The sequence below is a fragment of the Elgaria multicarinata genome, chromosome 6 (genome assembly GCF_023053635.1).
Source record: "Elgaria multicarinata webbii isolate HBS135686 ecotype San Diego chromosome 6, rElgMul1.1.pri, whole genome shotgun sequence".
Taxonomy (NCBI): Eukaryota; Metazoa; Chordata; class Lepidosauria; order Squamata; family Anguidae; genus Elgaria; species Elgaria multicarinata.
In genome coordinates, this window is record NC_086176.1 from 8451699 (window position 1) to 8470646 (window position 18948).

The following is an 18948-nucleotide window of genomic DNA, read 5'->3' on the forward strand; positions in this document are numbered from 1 at the left end:
TTTAGGTATCTTCCATCATTCCCCTCATTTGTAATATGTGGATAATACTGGCCTACCTTAACAGGTCTGTGGTAAGGATGACTGAGGTAATAATGTATGTGACGCATTCTGAATAGGGTTAGCATCTAGTGCACTGTATTGATAGGTAGGATTAGCCATGGCTGATCCTTACATTCTCCTTTCCCACTTGGCTCTAAGGCTCATTAAATACTACTGGCAGCTAATCCTACACATACTAAATACTAATCCTATACATTTCGAATATGCCCCATTGTTTTCAGTGGCGCTTACACCCAAGTATGTATAAGATTGCAACCTGAATCACTTCTATGGCATAAAACCATAATTAACACATTAAAAAAGAAAAGAAAAAGCCAGACACATGTGACACTCCAAATATAGATTTTCTTTAATACCTTTCTTTCCCACACTTGGCAACCAATGAGGGTTTCTCATAATAGATTGAACTAAGGAAGGGCAGGATGGGTGGCACTAACTGCTACCAAAGGAATGGAGCTGACTAAAAGTGCCCTTGATGGACTGTGGTGGTCTGTGGTCATATTTGTCATCTGAGAGCAGGGCGCTGTGGCTCCCTCCAACAATGCCATGCCTCCTTCCCCCTACACGCACTTCTTTCCTGCCCACCACATCAGGACCCACAATGGACACCATTCCCCCTCCCTGCCAACATGGTGAGAAACATGAGGACCTAAATTATCCCTTGGGTCCTGGGATTGGGGAAACATGTAAAGTTTTACTTTAAAATCCAGAGAACAGCAAATGCTTCAGTGCCATCTCATAGGCTGAGCTCCTGGAAGGTCTGTGCCTCATGAGCTGCCATGGTCCATTTGCAGGGCTCCTGTTCTCCACTGAAGAGGTATAGGGTTTTGCCACCAGTCAGTGAACACCGTCGATCCCTGCTAGGGCCTTCTTCCTGCTCAGCCCCACTAAGGGAGTGGCGCCTCTCACGCTGCACTGTGAATGCAAGGCGTGAGTGGCGTGGACTGCTGAGTGGAGAGGGCACCGGGGTTTCATCAATGAAGGTGGTGATCTCATCACGGAAGAAGCAAGCGTTAGAGCCCAGTCCAGTTCCCTGGGAGGCCAGTCCAGCTTCCAGAAACTGACGAAGTGTGGTGAACTCATCTTCAGGAGGCCGTCGACGATGATGGTAGTTACGGAATTCAGGAGGCAGAAAGCCAGAGGCTCCTCCAGCTTTGTGGGGGACGGCTATCCGGATGTCATCAGATGAGGACCACTTGTGAAGGAAGGAAGGACTAGAGCGGTGGGAGGAGAAGATGTTGGTTTCATCATGGGACATCCTCCGAGAAATAGGGACCTAAAAGGAAAGAAGGTGGAGAGAAAGAGAGTGCTAGTAGAAAGTGGATTGTTTGCCACATTAAGGTTTATGAGAATAAATGAAAGCGAAAACTGGCCAATGTACTACAAGTTCCTCTCCCACATTTACATAACAAGTGTAAGATGACCCATAGCCAGAGGTACATAATGTAAAGTGTGTAAAGTTAGTAAACTTATTGAATAATTTTAACTAAGTGCTAATGCTATTAACATTACTGTCTGATATATTGAATTTAGCCCCTTAACAGTAGGACTCTACAGTGATGGAAGAGGATTTTATTCCACCTGAAGCTGGAACTTTATTCTCTGAGGATTTATCACCTCCAACTAGTTGGTAAAGCTACCTAATTTGGCTTCTATTGGTGTTTTTTTTTAAACTCCATAGAGCATTCAAAATCATCTCGGTTTGAGATGATTAACTAGATGATTAACCCTTAACTAGAAAACAGTAGACTAAATGCATTCACACCCAGCCTTTGCAAGGTGAGAAAATACAGGCAAAGGCAATAGGCTCAGCAGTTCTGTTATGCACACAAGACTAGGCTGAACATCATACAATTGAAAATGAGTACAAATGTTGTACTCAATAAACATGCCAAGTGAAGTTACCTAGGGTGACCCTATGAAAAGGAGGACAGGGCTCCTGTATCTTTAACAGTTGTAATGAAAAGGGAATTTCAGCAGGTGTCATTTGTATATATGGGGAACCTGGTGAAATTTCCTCTTCATCACCACAGTTAAAGCTGCAGGTGCCCTGCCCTCTTTTAAATCTGGTCACTCTAGAATAGCTCCTGCAGCTTTAACTGTTGTGATGAAGAGGGAATCCCCATATATACAAATGACACCTGCTGAAATTCCCTTTTCTATGCAACTTAAAGATACAGGAGCCCTGTCCTCCTTTTCATAGGGTCACCCTAAGTTACCCCCAGATCTTGGGTGGGTATGGATTTTTGACTAGGGACTGCCTTCTTAGCCACTGATGCTCTGTTGCTAATGTCAAAAAAAGTTCCTTTAGTGAATGCATGTCTCATGAGAATGTGCAGAGGTTTGTACATGTGTCTAGATGGGCAGCATATTTGGTAACACTCACCTTCCCCCCTGCTCCCAGCACCCATATGGTGAAATCTGAATCCACCACATCACCTGCCAGAGCCTTATTTGAATGTCTCCAAACTCTTCCTTCCCATTCTATCTCCAGATGTGATCATGCAGGCACTGTGACTTCAACATCAAGTCACCTCCAACCCCTGCCCCACCCACAACATGCTTTCTGTAACATCTTGCTTGGTCTGGATCTCTGAACAGCTGGCACATTTTTGTGATCTTTTGGTTGGCCTAATAGAGGTATTACTAGGGTGACCCTATGAAAAGGAGGACAGGGCTCCTGTATTTTTAACAGTTGTATTGGAAAGGAAATTTCATCAGGTGTCATCTGTATATATGGGGAACCTGGTGAAATTCACTCTTCATCACCACAGTTAAAGCTGCAGGTGCTCTGCCCTCTTTTAAATCTGGTCACAGCATAGCTCCTGCCGCTTCAACTGTTGTGATGAAGAGGGAAATTCACCAGGTGCTGCACGCATAGAAATGACACCTGCGGACATTCCCGTTTCTATGCAACTGTTAAAGATACAGGAGCCCTGTCCTCCTTTTCATAGGGTCACCCTATCGTTGAGCCCAGCTTAAGGCTCTAGATTTGTTCTAGAGCAAGCGCTATGGCCTGCCTGCATGACCAAGGGAAGGGGGAAAGAGTGAATTTCGCCCACCCTCAACTCTGCAAATTTTATCCCATTCCCCATTCTCACTTTACCCCACCCTGCTTTAGTGGCTGCTTCTAAAAAACAATAATGCCAAGAATGGATATCTGATCATGGCTATCTAAGTAGGGTGACCCTATGGAAAGGAGGACAGGGCTCCTGTATCTTTAACAGTTGTATTGAAAAGGGAATTTCAGCAGGTGTCATTGGTATGCATGCAGCACCTGGTGCAATTCCCTCTTCATCACCACAGTGAAAGCTGCAGGTACCCTGCCCTCTTTTAAATCTAGTCACTCTAGTACAGCTCCTGCAGCTTTAACTGTTATGACAAAGAGGGAATTTCACAAGGTTCTCCATATATACAAACGACACCTGCTGAAATTCCCCTTTTTATGCAAGTGTTAAAGATACAGGAGCCCTGTCCTCCTTTTCATATGGTCACCCTAGGTATTACACTAATATGGATTTTTGAATTTTTTTATGGCCAACTCAAGCTACCTTTGCAGTTTGCCCAGCAGTAATGGTATTCACAGTGTGTGTGTATATGCACACACATACACACACACACTAATATGAGAATGGCATATTGTTCAATTAGCTGCTTGCAGGAATACTGTGCAATATTCCTGCAAGAAATGTGCAAATTGGACTGCAGAGTATGAAGGAAAAACAGCTGTAGATTTATTATACTCCCCCCCCTCAAATGATAGTTGAAGAAAAGTCCATAATTGCACAGATGGGAGTTTGACATCAAATTGGGGATACACTGTTATTTTTAATATGGTAGTATAACTCTCTTAGCCTAGTGTTTGCAAATTCAAGACTGAAGTGCAGCATACACATAAACTAACTGTTTTAGTTGTTCAGATATTTTAATAAATTAGCAAGAGCTTTCGTGGGTTACAGCCCACTTCATCAGAGGCTATATCTGTTCCACTTATAGCCTCTGATGAAGTGGGATGTAACCCATGAAAGCTCAACTCTAATAAATTAAAATATGTGTGCTACACTTCACTCTTGATCTGTTAGTTTTGTTAGAAATTAATATGTGTTTATTAAACCAACAAAACTATTCTTTTGCTCAGCTTAGAAAACTGGGTTGACAATGGTAGTATGACTTAATGTACACACAACTGTGGCCGTTGCTAGACCAGGGTTTAGCCCGGGGTGAACACCGGGCTCGCCCCTGTGCGTCCAGATGACGCACAGGGGATCCCGGGGTCAGGCAGGGGTAACCCTCCCTTGCCCCGGGGTATTTGGCTACAGTTGTAGCCCGGTATTTCCCGTGGTCTTGGGCTGAGCCCGAGACCACGAGTGTGTAGACTGGTCCGCCGCTTTTCCTGGCTACCGCAATTACTCGCGAGTAGCCGGGAAAAGTGGCGGACAGGGCGCAGCGCTCTACAGGAGCGCTGCGGCCATCAGGGCAGGGCAGGGAGATCGGAGCTGGGAGGGGGCAGGGAGATCAGAGCCGGGGGGGGGGGAAGCGGGGAGAATGATTTTTTTTTAAAAAAAAAAACTTACCTTTGCCACTGGTCGCTCCTGCACACCTGGCCCTTTAACACTACAAACAAAATGGCGGATGCGACACGGATTTCCTGCAGCCCACCATGTCTGACGTGGATTCGAGCGACAGTCCGCACTACTTCTAGTGTGGGCTGGCCCCTCCTCACCACCGGATTATCAGGTAGGTCTAGCAATGGCCTGTATTCCCATTTGGTCTAAAGCACCTGCATGCCTGCAGCATGTTGCAGAATATGTCATCAAGTACAGAAACCAGTGTTGGACCTGAGAGCCATTGCTATGCATTAGTTAAAGCATTGGACTTCGAACAAAGAGAGTTAAAATCTCTAGTCAGCTATTGTGCAAAAGTGTCAAATGCAATTGGGGCATGCATTCATTTAGGTCCAAGTGAGTTATCATGGCTAGTGCAAATGCATATCCCTTTCCTGTGTTTCTCTAATAACCTCTAATGAAAGAAGATGTGTGCCAGCAGCAAATGAAGTGAAGCAGGAACAGGGAAATACAGAGCACTAGGGATGTGCATCGGATTCAGCTGAATTCCGGGCCAAATCAGGCTGTTTCAGATTGGTTTGGGGGCTTTCCAAGGGGAACTGGGCTTGCCTCTGAAGTGACCAGAACTTAACGCAAACTCACATGAAGCCTTGTACGATTTGGGAATTTAGAAAGATGAACAGTCTGCAAAAAACACCCCCTTTTTAAATTTAGTTCCCCTGAAAACAGCCAGGATGTAGGAAAGCGGGCAAGAGAGCTGAGTGACTGACTGGCATGATTTACCAGGGGTCTCCAATCACTGTGCTTTGTGGGAGGAATTGTGAGTCTCGTACAACTGTTGCCCTCAGCTTCCTGTGCTCTGCTTGCTGCCTCTTCCATCACTGCCCCATCTCATCACTCCCCGAGTCTTCCAGCCACCACCACCTGCCAGCTTCTGCCTGCTCTCTTGGTGCAACCAGTCTAGCCAGAGTTGGCATATCATCTTTTGCAACCCAGGTAGCGTTGTTGTTTCAATCAATGCTTCCTGACTGTGCCACAACTACTTTCCACCGCTACACCACATCACTTAGATATGGTGTAGCGTTGTAATTCTAAGTGTTAGGCCTCTAGTAGTCCTGTCTTGTTATTTTATGTTACTACCTGTTGGTCACTTTGATAACATAGCAGTTCACTTAATCTCCCAATCATCCTGCCTTTCCATGGCTCCTTTACTGGCTGTAGTACACCTGTGTTCACTCCCCGTTCCTTGCTGCACTTTTAAGTAACAAAAATGATGAAAACAAAACAACTAGTAAACCTTCCAAGTACGTTGCCTTTGCGTGGCTCCTGTCCTGGCTGTGGTATGCCTGCGGGGTTCTCCCCACCTTCCTTGCTGCACCTTCAAGTAACAAAAACAATAAAAAACAAAATATTCCAAGTACGTTTTCTTTGTGTGACTCCTATCTATTAGTAAAACTTCCAAAGTTCATTGCATTTGCATGGCTTTTGTCTAGTAGCAAAACCTTTGAAGTATGTTATGCTTGCATGGCCCATTTGCAAATCAGTCTTTCTTTCTTCCAGTGCTCCTTAAACTATTTGAACTCTGATCCTAGCATCCTGTACAACTGTGCTGTGGGTCTTCTTCGTTGTTTAGAGCTTACATAGGCAATTAATCATCTTCCCTTTCCCCTAAAAGAAAGTTGCTTTTGTGCGGCTCTTTTGAATGGCTCCTGGCTCAAGTCCAGAAGTAGTAAACCATCGAAGTATGTTGCCTTTGTGTGGCTCCTGGCTCGAAAAATACAACCTAAAACTTGTTAATTCTCCCTTTGCAAGACTGGTATTGCTGTGGAATTATAGAGAGAGCTCAACAGTTCATTGGAAACTTGGCAGTCAGGATTCCCTCAGAAGAAGCAACAATGCCTGCGAATTTTTGCCAGTAATGAGCATTTCTACACAAGGCTTTTATTCCATGCTTATGACTGGTCATTCATGGAAGTTTATGAGTCCTTTACATGATGTTATCAACTTCCAGGACATCTCCTGCACATTTTGACCTTTATCCTGCTTTTTAAAAGATTAGAGATAATGTGGCAAGGCGTGTTAATCTGATATATTGGCTGTGTGTAATTATGGAGTTGCGCTATATGGCACCACCATCTAGCAGCTGTATAATGAAACATATGGAACTTGCAGACAAATGAATTCCCAGAATCAAAGCACGAGTCCTCCCATGTAAAGGAGCCAATCATAATCCTGCAAAGAATCCAGGAGCAAAATGAATGAAACGACTGGTGTGATGGCAGCCAATAAAATGAAGTTAATAGCAGTGTTGTTGTTGTTTTAAAAAATCTACAGAAAACCCACTGACCATTCTGTGTGAAATTTGGCAGGCTTCATTCCCTCATCAGGATCTACGAAACCTGCACATTTCATCCCATTCTGTCAAAGAGCAAAATTCTATGGCTGTTTGAGGATTTCCTATGATAGTCAATGGGAGGCATGAAACATTGATTTCTAAGTTTTGCTTCAAGTTCGGGGCCGAAATCAAATTGGGCAGCCTCCAGTTTGGTCCGGTTCTAATCAAGCCATTTTCTGAATTGGAGTCTGAAACAAGCCTTGTGCTTCAATGCATCTCCCTACAATGTACAATGATGTCAGATTATGCATCTTCTTTCACTAGACATTAAAGAGGAGATGTTGGGAGGAAACCAACTGGTGGTCCATGTCCCCAAAACATCTAGTTTGGATTTACCCTTTCTCCTTGCGCAAGTCCTAAATTCTCCCTTTGGGGAGGGGGCATAACTTAGTGGTAGAGCACATGCTTCACATGCAGAGGATCCCAAGTTCAGACCCCTGGCAGCTCTAGTCTCAGGAATCTCAGGGAGCAGGCCTGGGAAAGACTTCTGCCTGGGCTAGTGAGCCTGATTCGGTATAAATAAGGCAGCATCGTATGTTTGTACATATGAATTCATATGCTTCAAATGTTGATCGGCACGACCAGGAACTGTTTCAGACCAGTGACGAAGCCCTCTCGGAGGGTACTTCCCAAGCACAGACAGCTTACCTGCAGGTAGTGCACCCTGTCATGGGGCAACAGCATGTGATGCACCGGCAGCAGCTTAGCGTCCCTGGGATCCCGTTTCATAGCTGCAGCACCATTGGCATCGAATCGCACCTTGCAGATCCTCCCATCGCCATAATCATCACCAGTGCCATCTAGAGGAGGACGGAGAGTTAACAATGCCTTCCCCCACCCCATTTCTCTCTCTCTCTCTCCAGGCCACCCTCCCCACACAGACAGAGGACAGACCTGCACAACCATACTGGCATGATAGCATCTGGACTCTTGTGCTTTTAGGTGGTTACCATGTTTATTTGGGATGATTTTCCTGAGCAGTTCACCACAACTCGGCACCGATTGCTGCAACACTGTCCTGAGCTGGTCCTGCACATCAAATTTCCAACAATGCAGGCTTGCTTGTAATCTATACTTTTACAGTGAATGCTATGACCTATTCACTTGTATGCACAAGTAACACCACAAGCGCAACCACACAGATTTGACCATGCCAAAGTGGTTGTGTGGATCGGACGTCCCATTTCGTGGTGTTTTAAAGGCACTACTAGGCAGTTTTGGGGCAGGGATTCTACAACCACTGGGTAGGTTGTCTAGGGGTATGGCAATGGGCAAAACTGGTGCATTGGATTTTGTCTGACCCCATGATTGTGTCTTTATGGAAGAGGAAATGGGACAGACGGAATATTTTTAGAACAGTGGAAGGCATCTTGAAAGTGTCCTCACATACAGTCCAAATGTGCAGTTTTCTCTATTAGAAAGTGAGCTCTGAAAACTCTATTCTTCATGTTTACAGTGTGGTCAGTGTGAATGGAGGAAGAGCCAGGATAGCACCGTGACATCTTCAGTCCACACACACAATCCAACAGGATTACAACTGTCTTTTGTTGATGTTTTGTGTGTGGTGGTTTTTTGGTAAGGTATAAACAAATGGAGGCGTAAACAAATATATCTATGTGCTGCTTTAACAAACAAGGGTAGGTGTATGAGGGTAGGTGCAAAACTGATGTCTGATCCAGCATTTCACTAGCTGTGATGAAAAGTGTGAAACCCGGCTCACATCTATGCCTGCTGTTAGAATCTTAAATGGGCTTCTCCTTTAATTTAATATTAGATAATGAAGGCACATTCACAGCCGTTCTCTCCTGGGTGTTCTTTTGAGAGATTGGCTGATATATTCCAATCAGTTAACCTATTATTTCATTTCAGTAACATGTTTTAATATATTTTTGAAAGCTAGGAATGCCACTTGCAAGGCAGCTGGCTTTTTTAAATTGTCTCTTAGCACAGGTTTGTTAGCAAGTGCAGAAATTAGGACGCCGTGTGCCTGTCTCCAGCCTTAAAGGAATCCAGCCTTTCTCTCCAATGCTACCACCTGCGTTGCCCCTGTAAACATAGAGCACAACTCTCTGGGACATTCTTCTGTGCAAGCCTGATTGAAAGAAACGGGAACCCTAAAACTCAGATGTGCTCTTGCAAAACTCAGTTTATTTCCATGGGGCTTCTGCAGAAAAACTGCCAAAAGAAGACGCCCATAAGTACCAGATTTTCTTTGCCTAGATATGTAGTTTCATCTGCCTACTGGTTTTGGTGGTATTTAACCTGCTTGTTGCTTTTAATATTTTATGCTGCTTGAATTGCTACTAGGTGGCTACCAGGAGGAGGGCTTTCTCCGCTGTGGCACCCCGGCTATGGAACGAGCTCTCCAGAGAGGTCCGCCTGGCGCCTACACTGTACTCTTTTCATTGCCAGCTGAAGACCTTTTTATTCTCTCAGTATTTTAACACTTAATTTTAACTTAAATTTAAATGTTACTGTTATAACTCTGTATTTTAATCTTACATCAATTTTGCTGCGTGGTTTTATCCTGATTGTGCTTTTTATACGGTATTTTGTATTTGTGTTTTTAGACTGTTGGTTGTTTTATTATGGTTTTAATTTTTGTGAACCGCCCAGAGAGCTTCGGCTATTGGGTGGTATAAAAATATAATAAATATACTATCACCATGATTGAATGTTAATTTAGCTAAGGGTTAAAACTAGATGTGATATCAGAAGGGCTTTTTGAGATGTGATGTCGTGTTGTTGTTTTTCAAGATAAATACAGTGGGGGGGAGGATATGGAATGTCTATGTGTGGTAAATAGCAACTTCAGGGGTGACTGAATTTGGGAAAATGGCGCAGAGGGAAAGAATTAACCCCCCCTCTCCCAGCACCACAGCCATAACCTGATTCACACACCCTGCTGCCCATGTTTATCTGAAGATCCGAGCATGAATCTGTATCTCAGATCTAGTTTGAGTCTAATTCCAGATGCTATCCCACATCCCCAAAAGTTTAACTATTGTTCTTGTTTCAAGGCTGGTGACTTTTCCACCCGTTCCACAGTTTGGTGCCTCCTCTTTTATACACATTCTACAGCAGGGGTGGGGGGCTTCTTTCAGCCTGAGGGCTGGATTCAATTTTGGAAAAGCTCTTGGGGGCCGCATTCCAGGGGTGGGTGTGGCCAGAGGCAAAGGGGTGGGGCCAAAACAGTAAGCACGTTGTAGCTTAACGCGCTTAGTGCCAATAACGGAGGCTTAATTTTGTAATTTTGCATTGCTGCTGTTTTTATCTGGTTGAGCTTTTATATTTTATTTTATATTATGGTTTTATACTGTTGTTTTATACTTTGAATGGTTTTAATTTTTGTGAATCGCCCAGAGAGCTCCGGCTATTGTAATTAATTAATAAATGTAATTAATTAATAAATAATAAATAAATTAAGAGAGCCATTTCAGCCTTTTAGAGTGGGGCAAAACTACACAAAAGCTGAGAAGTCACCAAAAGCTGAGAAGCCTAGCTACAGTTATCCATGCTCTGATAACCTCTCGTTTGGATTACTGCGATGCGTTATATGTGGGGCTGCCTTTGAAAACGGTCCAGAAACTTCAGCGGGTACAAAACAGGGCAGCACGGTTACTAACAGGGACTGGCAAGCGAGACCACATCACGCCAGTCCTTTTCCAGCTTCATTGGCTGCCAGTCCAGGTCTGGGCCCGATTCAAAGTGCTGGTATGAACATTCAAAGACCTAAACGGCTTGGGGCCAGGCTATCTGAAGGAACGCCTCCTCCCATATGTACCTGTCCAGACCCTAAGATCATCCACAGGGGTCCTTCTCCGTGAGCCCCTGCCGAAGGAAGTGAGGCAGGGGGCTACCAGGAATAGGGCCTTCTCTGCTGTGGCACCCCGGCTATGGAATGAGGTCCCTAGAGAGGTTCGCCTCATACCTACGTTTTTTCGACACAAGGTATTTTAACAGTTTATCATAGTCTTTTAACCTTGCTGTTTTAAATCAGTATTTTAAATCTGTATAACTCTCTTTATCGCTGCTCGGTTTTACCCTGGTTGTGCTTTTATATAGTATTTTTATTGCGCTTTTATACTGTTTTGTTTTATATTGTTTTTTATTTTATACTTTGATTCGTGTCTGATGGTTTTAACTTTTGTGATCTGCCCAAGAGAGCTTTGGCTATTGGGTGGTATAAAAATGAAATAAAGAAAGAAATGATCAGTGTTTGCAGGAAAAGGGTGGGACTTAGGGGAAAGGGGGTGGGGCCATCTAGGGAACTCCAGAGGAGCCTGAGGATCCCCAGCCCTGAGGGAACGTGGGGTTGGAGGGCCTCACCATCATCTCCATCCTCCTCTGACATTATTGCCACACATTGTTCCCACACAGTACGGACGTCAGCCCGGTAACGTTCGCAGGACCAGATGAAGGATGGCAGTAGCAGGGTCTGCACCATGGAGCACCAAAGCACAGCCAGCACCATCCAGGTGGGAGCAGTGTCATAGCGCAGGCTGAAGAAGCTCACCACCTAAAAAGAGGGGAGACAAAGCAGGTGAAGACGGTGTGAGTAACACAGCACAATCAGGGTCTCTGTGCAGTTTCGGAGAACTGAAAGATGGATTGTCAAACATATTTACGTTCACCCAGTTGATAAAGGGGTTTTGCAAGTTGTATGCTCTTTCAAAACCTTGTCAGACCTGTTTGATGAGTGGCAGCAGTGAGACAAAATAAATACATGTATACATCATGGGAAATGAAGCCGTCCTCAAACTACTTTCAAATCTCTGAAAACGAATTGCTTTGTTTCCAGTCCAAGCACTGTCACGGACAGAAAAACACTCTTGGAGGGTGGGTTTCCGTTTGTTTGTTTTTGCCCTCTCTACAGGGAACAGGACATAAGACAGATACTTTATCCTGTGCTGTGGCAGTAGCCCCTGCTCATAATAAACAGGTCATCTGACTAGTTCACCATGAGCAGAAGCTGAAATTGTGTATGTCACGCAATCAAGCTGGCTTGCAGAAGCGAAGCTTCTGCTTGTAGTAAGAATAACACAACCTAATTCATTGCAAACACACACTAAAGCATTTTTTTTCCATTTGGTTTACTAATGCTGATAACTGTTGAAGACATGTAAAGAGCAATGGTTCAGCAGGAAAGGCACAAGCGAAACGCCATTGCCGTATTGGAACGCTCCATAGCCCACCCACAATTGCAACTGGAGTTAGGGCCTTTTCCCTGCAACTATTTTCCCCATGAAATAAATGTGTAGTTGTAATTTGTTGTGCCAGATTCAAGATATTGCATTTTCCCAGCAGTTAAACAGCAATTCAGCTGTTGAGTCCATTGTAGCCACAAGCGCTGCAAGTGCATGCACAAAGGGCTGCAAGCCCCAAATCGTGCCCGTGTGACCGTCACAGGATCACCGGTGCCTCAAAAGCAAAATGCCCACAGAGCGCCGTGACTTTCTTTTAAAGCCTCTTTTTATTGGCAAGTTGTTTCTGTTCTTAAATCATTGCTGTCTGTACACACTGCTGCTGCACTAGACCACTGCAGACGTATTTTAAATGCTAAAGATGTGACCCCCTGAGTAATGCTCCACAGTTTGCTAACATTTTCTGGTATGAATCATTACTGGCCAGCTTTGCGCTTCCGCTCTCCTTTGCTGGAGTGCACATCTAGGAGGACTTAACACCCCATCTGCAATGTGATCTGTGGTTGAAACTGACAAGCTTTCCAGGTAGCTTTATTGAAAGGGACAATTCTCTCCTTGCCACCCACATCCATAGCCATACCTTACAGATTCCCCCCTGCCATCAGAATACTGGGTAGAGAATTATTCTGATCTATATTCACTCAAAAGGGACCTGAAAGAGCATTGTGTGAAAGATTGTGCGGAAAAGCCCTGAAGCTATAGAAATGGAATGATTCTCCACGCTCCTTTCTTAATGCATGTTAGAATTTCTGGAAAAGTGACAATGAAGGCCATTTGGGGACAAACATTGAGAACCTGATTTTCTACCATGATTTAGGCACGCTGCATTAAAACGACAACTTCTCATGTTGACAGTATTACTGCATTGTGTGTGTATGTGTGCGCGGATATGTGGATAATGATTTGGACAAGGAGGTGCAGGGAACGCTTATCAAATATGCAGATGACACAAAATTGGGTGGGATAGCTAATACCCTGGAAGACAGAAACAAACTTCAAAGTGATCTTGATAAGCTGGAGTGCTGGGCTGAAAACAGAATGAAATTTAATAGGGATAAATGCCAAGTTCTACATCTAGGAAATAGAAACCAAATGCACAGTTACAAGATGGGGGATACTTGGCTCAGCAATACTAAAAACGAGAAGGATCTTGGAATTGTTGTAGATCGCAAGCTGAATATGAGCCAACAGTGCGATGTGGCTGCAAGAAAGGCCAATGCTATTTGGGGCTGCATTAATAGTATAGCTTCCAAATCATGTGAGGTACTGGTTCCTCTCTATTCGGCCCTGGTTAGGCCTCATCTAGAGTATTGTGTCCAGTTCTGGGCTCCACAATTCAAGAAGGACGCAGACAAGCTGGAGCGTGTTCAGAGGAGGGCAACCAGGATGATCAGGGGTCTGGAAACAAAGCCCTGTGAAGAGAGACTGAAACAACTGGGCATGTTTAGCCTGGAGAAGAGAAGATTGAGGGGAGACATGATAGCACTCTTCAAATACTTAAAAGGTTGTCACACAGAGGAGGGCCAGGATCTCTTCTCGATCCTCCCAGAGTGCAGGACACAGAATAACGGGCTCAAGTTAAAGGAAGCCAGATTCCAGCTGGACATCAGGAAAAACTTCCTGACTGTTAGAGCAGTACGACAATGGAACCAGTTACCTAGGGAGGTTGTGGGCTCTCCCACACTAGAGGCCTTCAAGAGGCAGCTGGACAGCCATCTGTCAGGGATGCTTTAGGGTGGATTCCTGCATTGAGAAAGGGGTTGGACTGGATGGCCTTGTAGGCCCCTTCCAACTCTACTATTCTATGATCCTATGTTTGTGTATTGCAAGGCTGGACAGACTTCAAACTTGCAGGATCAACTTGGTATTTACTCCTCTAACTGGAGTCAGGTGAAAATAAGTGGGGAGGGGAGAGTCTGAATTAGAATTCTTAAAAGACTTAGAATTAAGAAACAGGATGTCTTTTTGTACCAGAACAGAGCTCACAGTTCTCTCCCACAAAAACCCACTCCTTCGTTTTAGCAGCCTAGTTTAGCATGAAGGAAGCCTTATTGTTAGGACCACTGTAAAACGATTGGGAGTCAGAAACTCTTGGAGATCTACCATAAATCACCCAGAGATCTGCCAGTAGCTTCCGAACTACCCTCTGCACACTCCTGGTGTATAACACAAATAAGTCAATCCCTTAGATTCAATCATAATCCAACCCCCCAAAAATCAAATTCACAATGAGGCTGTACACATGAGGAGGCTGGGCTGGGCAACGTCAATAAGTGAACCTCAATGCTTCCATGAAGTTCTATGGGACAAAGTAAATGGGCTGCACGCTGGAACTCAGTTCAGAGGGGGCCATAACTGCCTCTTGCCTTTAAGACTGGGATCACTGAGTAAGTTTAGCATCCTCCCCCAAGCGCATGTCTTTTCCTTCTCTCAGACAATGCTTCTCCCATCCACTCCTACAGGGAAAGGGGAAGTGCTACACTTGGGGACACAGTGGTGGTCAAAGCATCCATCCAATGCCAGGTGAACGGCCTACCATGGACAAGAACCTTGCAGGATCTCTCACCATAATTGTCTCCCACTGCGTCCCCCAATGTCCTCTGCGATATGTACAGAACAGGTCATTCCACCATATACATAATGTAGTTTGCCAGTGAATAAAAACAGATCCTTTTGAAATATAACTATGGCACATGGTAACTGCTTGGTACACTGGATCCAGTAGCTGGGCCAGGGGACAGCATGTGCATGATTGTGTGTGACATGTGCATAGTCATTGAACCATGTAAATTAATTGTCAAGGAGTGCCAAAAGAGATAGACATCAAAGCTTAAAGAAGCTGAACAGGTGGAAAAAATGGTTTAGGTACCCAAGATTTAATCCACTAGGCTCTTGGGTTGCCAAATACCTGTTATTTTGAAATACTTTATTTCAGAATATCAAAGGTCCATATTTCAGAAAAAAATCTTCATCTCACAGCTCTATGAGTGTGTGTAAGTGTGCATGCCTCTGTGTGTGTGTGCATACACACTTTTGCACATTACTTTCTTGAAGTGATTTTGATCTGCCACTCTTAACAGGAATTCAGAAGTCAAGATAAAGATTATGCCCTTTAGAGGCTATCCAGAGAAGCATGCCAATGCAATCTGAAGCTAGAAATAGGTAAGAGGTTTGTTCAGAATCTTAAAGATTGTATGCTAGATGCACTATTGCTTGTGATTGTGCATGCTTTCTTGGTAAACAGTTTTTGTCCATTTCTGTAGTGCTTCAAGCCCCTGAAAATAGTGTTTGATCAGAAACAATGGTGGCACACAAGAACCGTGTATATACATCAGGGGTGAGGAACCACTGCCAGACCGCCGCCATCCAGTCTACCAGCTTCTATCCAAGCCCTGTCCACTCTCCTAACCACCACCACCTGCCCTACAGCCTGTTTTCCCCTATGTTATTTAACATTTACATGAAACTGTTGGGTTGATGGATCTTGAGATTCTAGCACCGAAAACACAAAGTAGATCCTACAGGACTGGCCACCCCTGTTCTAGGATAATGATGGAGGAAGAGGAGGAGGAGGTATTTCTTACCAAAATGGGCACCCCAGTCAGTGTATCATAGAGGAAAACAATGGCGCTGATGAGGTTGGTCATCTGCATGGAGGTCTTGGCAGATTCAGATCCATCCAGAGACGACCGTCGTTTGCCTCGGACATCCTCTACCACAATGGCTGGCACATTGAAGGTGTTGTGAGCTGAAGAAGGACAAGAGGAGGCGTCTTCTGTTCTCTGGTGGTGGCATCTGTGGTGCCTTCGGTGTGCCCACAAAGTCTGGTAGAAAGTGATGCCCACACACACCAAGCCCATGACTATGCCTCCCAGGAGAAGCAAGCTGAAACATACACCAAAACCCAGACCTATCTTGCTGACAATGAACTGGCAGCCACTGGCATAGTAACGCTCCCCATTGTTGTGCCAGCCAATGGAAGGCAATGTAGAGAGGATGAAGGACACCATCCAGATGCCCATCACGGCATGCAGGGCCTGCTTCTTGGCATTGCTGAGGCGGTAGTTGACAGGCCATCTTACCATCCACATACGGTGATAAGACAAGGAGGCCACAGTGAAGCACGTGGCCAAGGCCAATGTATAATAGGTAGAGACAAAGACCTTGCAAATGCTCTCATTCCAGTCATAGTCAGAGGATTCGCGTCGCAACTGCACCACCGCGTAGGTAGTCAGTGGCACGGCAGCCATAAGGATGTGTGTCCCTGCCAGGAAGCACAGCAGCAGCTCCAGGGGCTTGTGCTTCTGTTGCTTGGCTGTGATGCTCAAGATTATCCAGGAGTTGGCTAGCAGGGCAAGGAGCCCACAAGCCAGCCACCACAGTGAATTATTGTGCAGGGTAGCCTTTGAGGGTTCCTCCATGGGGCTGCTGCCTCCCCCACGATTCATTGTGCCGCCGCCGCCGCTTCCTCCTCCGGGTTTGGAAACAGCCACAGATCATGCACAGAGGAGCCTGTGATTGCTCCCTCATCTACTTCCAAAAGGAAATAGGACAGAGATGTAGAAGCTCCTGTGAGGTGTTGCCATTAGGAGGAGTGCCCTACCTTCCTCATTCCATCTTCCTCCCGCTTTTACTCTCTGTTTTCTTCACTTTCACTCTTTTGAGCCATACCTTGTATTTTTTATTTTCCCCTCGTTTGTTTTCTTAGATGTTTTTATTATATTTTATTCCAGGAAAAAGATGGATTTGTACAGAACATACAAAAGCTAGGGGAACAAAAAGAAAACTGAACTTCTGCACCCTCTTATGAGCAACCTTCCTGCCTTTTAATAGGGTCCTGCTTTTTTTTTTATATGTTAAGTTAACGTCTAAAAGTGGATACCAGGATACTTACATCTCAATACAGCGGTAAGCCTGATGCTATTGAACAACTTCCCAGAGGAAGTTAGCCCTATATAAATCGCTCCTGGATTTTTGGAGAAAATTTAAGGCCTGTTCTTTCGCGCTTTTGGTCAGTATATGTTGTGTCTGCTAGTTTATGTAATTACTCGTTTGCTGCTGGTTTGAATGAATTATAGTTGTGGGGGAAAGAGATTCTATTTTTCAGCTGCTGTTTTTTTTTGGGGGAGGGGTTGTATATTTGTGCTTCTGGCTTTCTATTTTTTAATGTAATGTTTTGATTTATTTTATTCTTGTATTTTAGATTATTGTTATTGTAATTAGCTTTTTAAAAGCTTGCCTCAAGGGCGCAGAGGGGCGGGGTATGTAAGTTTAAAATAATATTTCTAAACGAAAACCAGACTAAAATAAAGGTGGAAGTATCTTCTTTTACTGTTGCTACATCTCAAAAAACTGTTACCTTCCCTTAACAACCCCACTCTGCTCTGCCTCTCCTGTGAATAAAGGCTATGAAGGGTTCTCTGGGGAGTTGGGCTGGTGGAATTGTGAGCAGAATTAAAGGTTCGCTTCTCACAGGGCACAAAACTAGGCTTCTGTCACCAAACACATGAGCTGTTGACCAGTGAGCTCTTCAGCGTTTAAGGAGACTAACATCTCTTCTGGTTTTCTGCCAGGCTCCTGGGCTCACTATCCCCCAGAACTTTCGCCTCTGGTTTGGAATCTGTAGATAGCCAATCAACAACTGCATGAAAGATTAATTCTTTTTCCAGAGTTTCTTGGTAACTCAGGGTTTAGAGAACCCTTCTTGCTGTAGAGGGGAAAAAAAAGAAGAAAACGTAAGAAAACAGCTCTATCTCTTCCAGCCTCCTCCTCACCCCCCCTCCCGCCCCACTCACGGAAGTCATTCCAATTCACCAACCCCCACGACAGGCAGTTAAGGGAGTGTGTACGCTATTGTGCCGCATCACTGGATCAGCACAACTGTGAACTACATGGAATACATAAAACCAAATCCCTGGCACACGGCCCCACCCCACTTGTTGGCTGCTCTTTTGCAGCCTACGAGAGTTCAGGCCAGAACAATTTCAGGAAAGATTAAAGCTGAGGGTAGGAAGGTGATCCTAGTTTCCTCTCTATGTCTTAGGCATTTCTGTACCTCTTTTTCTTCTAACACTGCCTCTCTGATCTGCCCTGCTGTCAGAGGCCATCCTACCATGAGGCAAAGCGAGCCAGTGCCTCAGGCAGCACGTTTTATGCATTAATGGGGGTGGGGGCAGCATGGGAGAGATAAAATTCTGGCCCATAGGATACAGCTCACAGGGACACTCCCCTGTGCAAACCCCATTGGCACGAATGGGATCACAGCCTGTGCCAAGGGGCTTAGGCACGAGAATGTTTCTGGGGAATTGTGCCCAATGCTAATTAGCATATATGTGGAGAAAGGGATGCCATTTGGATGTTCTGCCTTGGGCACCAAAATGTCTTGGATTTGTTTTTCATGCCACTTCCTGTTCAAGCACTGGAATAGAATCATAGAATAGCAGAGTTGGAAGGGGCCTACAAGGCCACCGAGTCCAACCCCCTGCTCAATGCAGGAATCCACCCTAAAGCATCCCTGACAGATGCTTGTCCAGCTGCTTCTTGAAGGCCTCTAGTGTGGGAGAGCCCACAACCTCCCTAGGTACTTTACAGCACCCTTACCCAGCCTGGTGTCATCCAGATACAGCTTTGCCAATTCACTTATCTCCTGAAAAACAAGCTGCTACAGTCTTTCCTTTCTCCCACCCTTAATCCCCATGTGCTATTCCAAGTCCTGAGCATCCAC

The 18948-nt window shown here is 44.9% G+C and overlaps 1 protein-coding gene across 2 annotated transcripts; it reads right to left on the bottom strand.

Annotated features, from left to right (window-relative positions):
- Positions 1-385: 385 nt before the first annotated feature.
- GPR162 (G protein-coupled receptor 162) lies at positions 386-17108 on the bottom strand. 2 transcript variants are annotated; one of them, XM_063128961.1, is made up of 5 exons: positions 15809-17108; positions 11350-11539; positions 7669-7820; positions 5923-6003; positions 386-1336 (listed from the first exon to the last, which is right to left on the bottom strand). In XM_063128961.1, exons 1-5 carry the CDS (start codon positions 16670-16672, stop codon positions 797-799), a joined length of 1827 nt encoding a protein of 608 aa, XP_062985031.1. In that variant the 5' UTR covers positions 16673-17108; the 3' UTR covers positions 386-796. The 2 variants fall into 2 exon arrangements, with proteins under 2 accessions (XP_062985031.1, XP_062985032.1); XM_063128962.1 differs by lacking the exon at positions 5923-6003.
- Positions 17109-18948: the final 1840 nt, after the last annotated feature.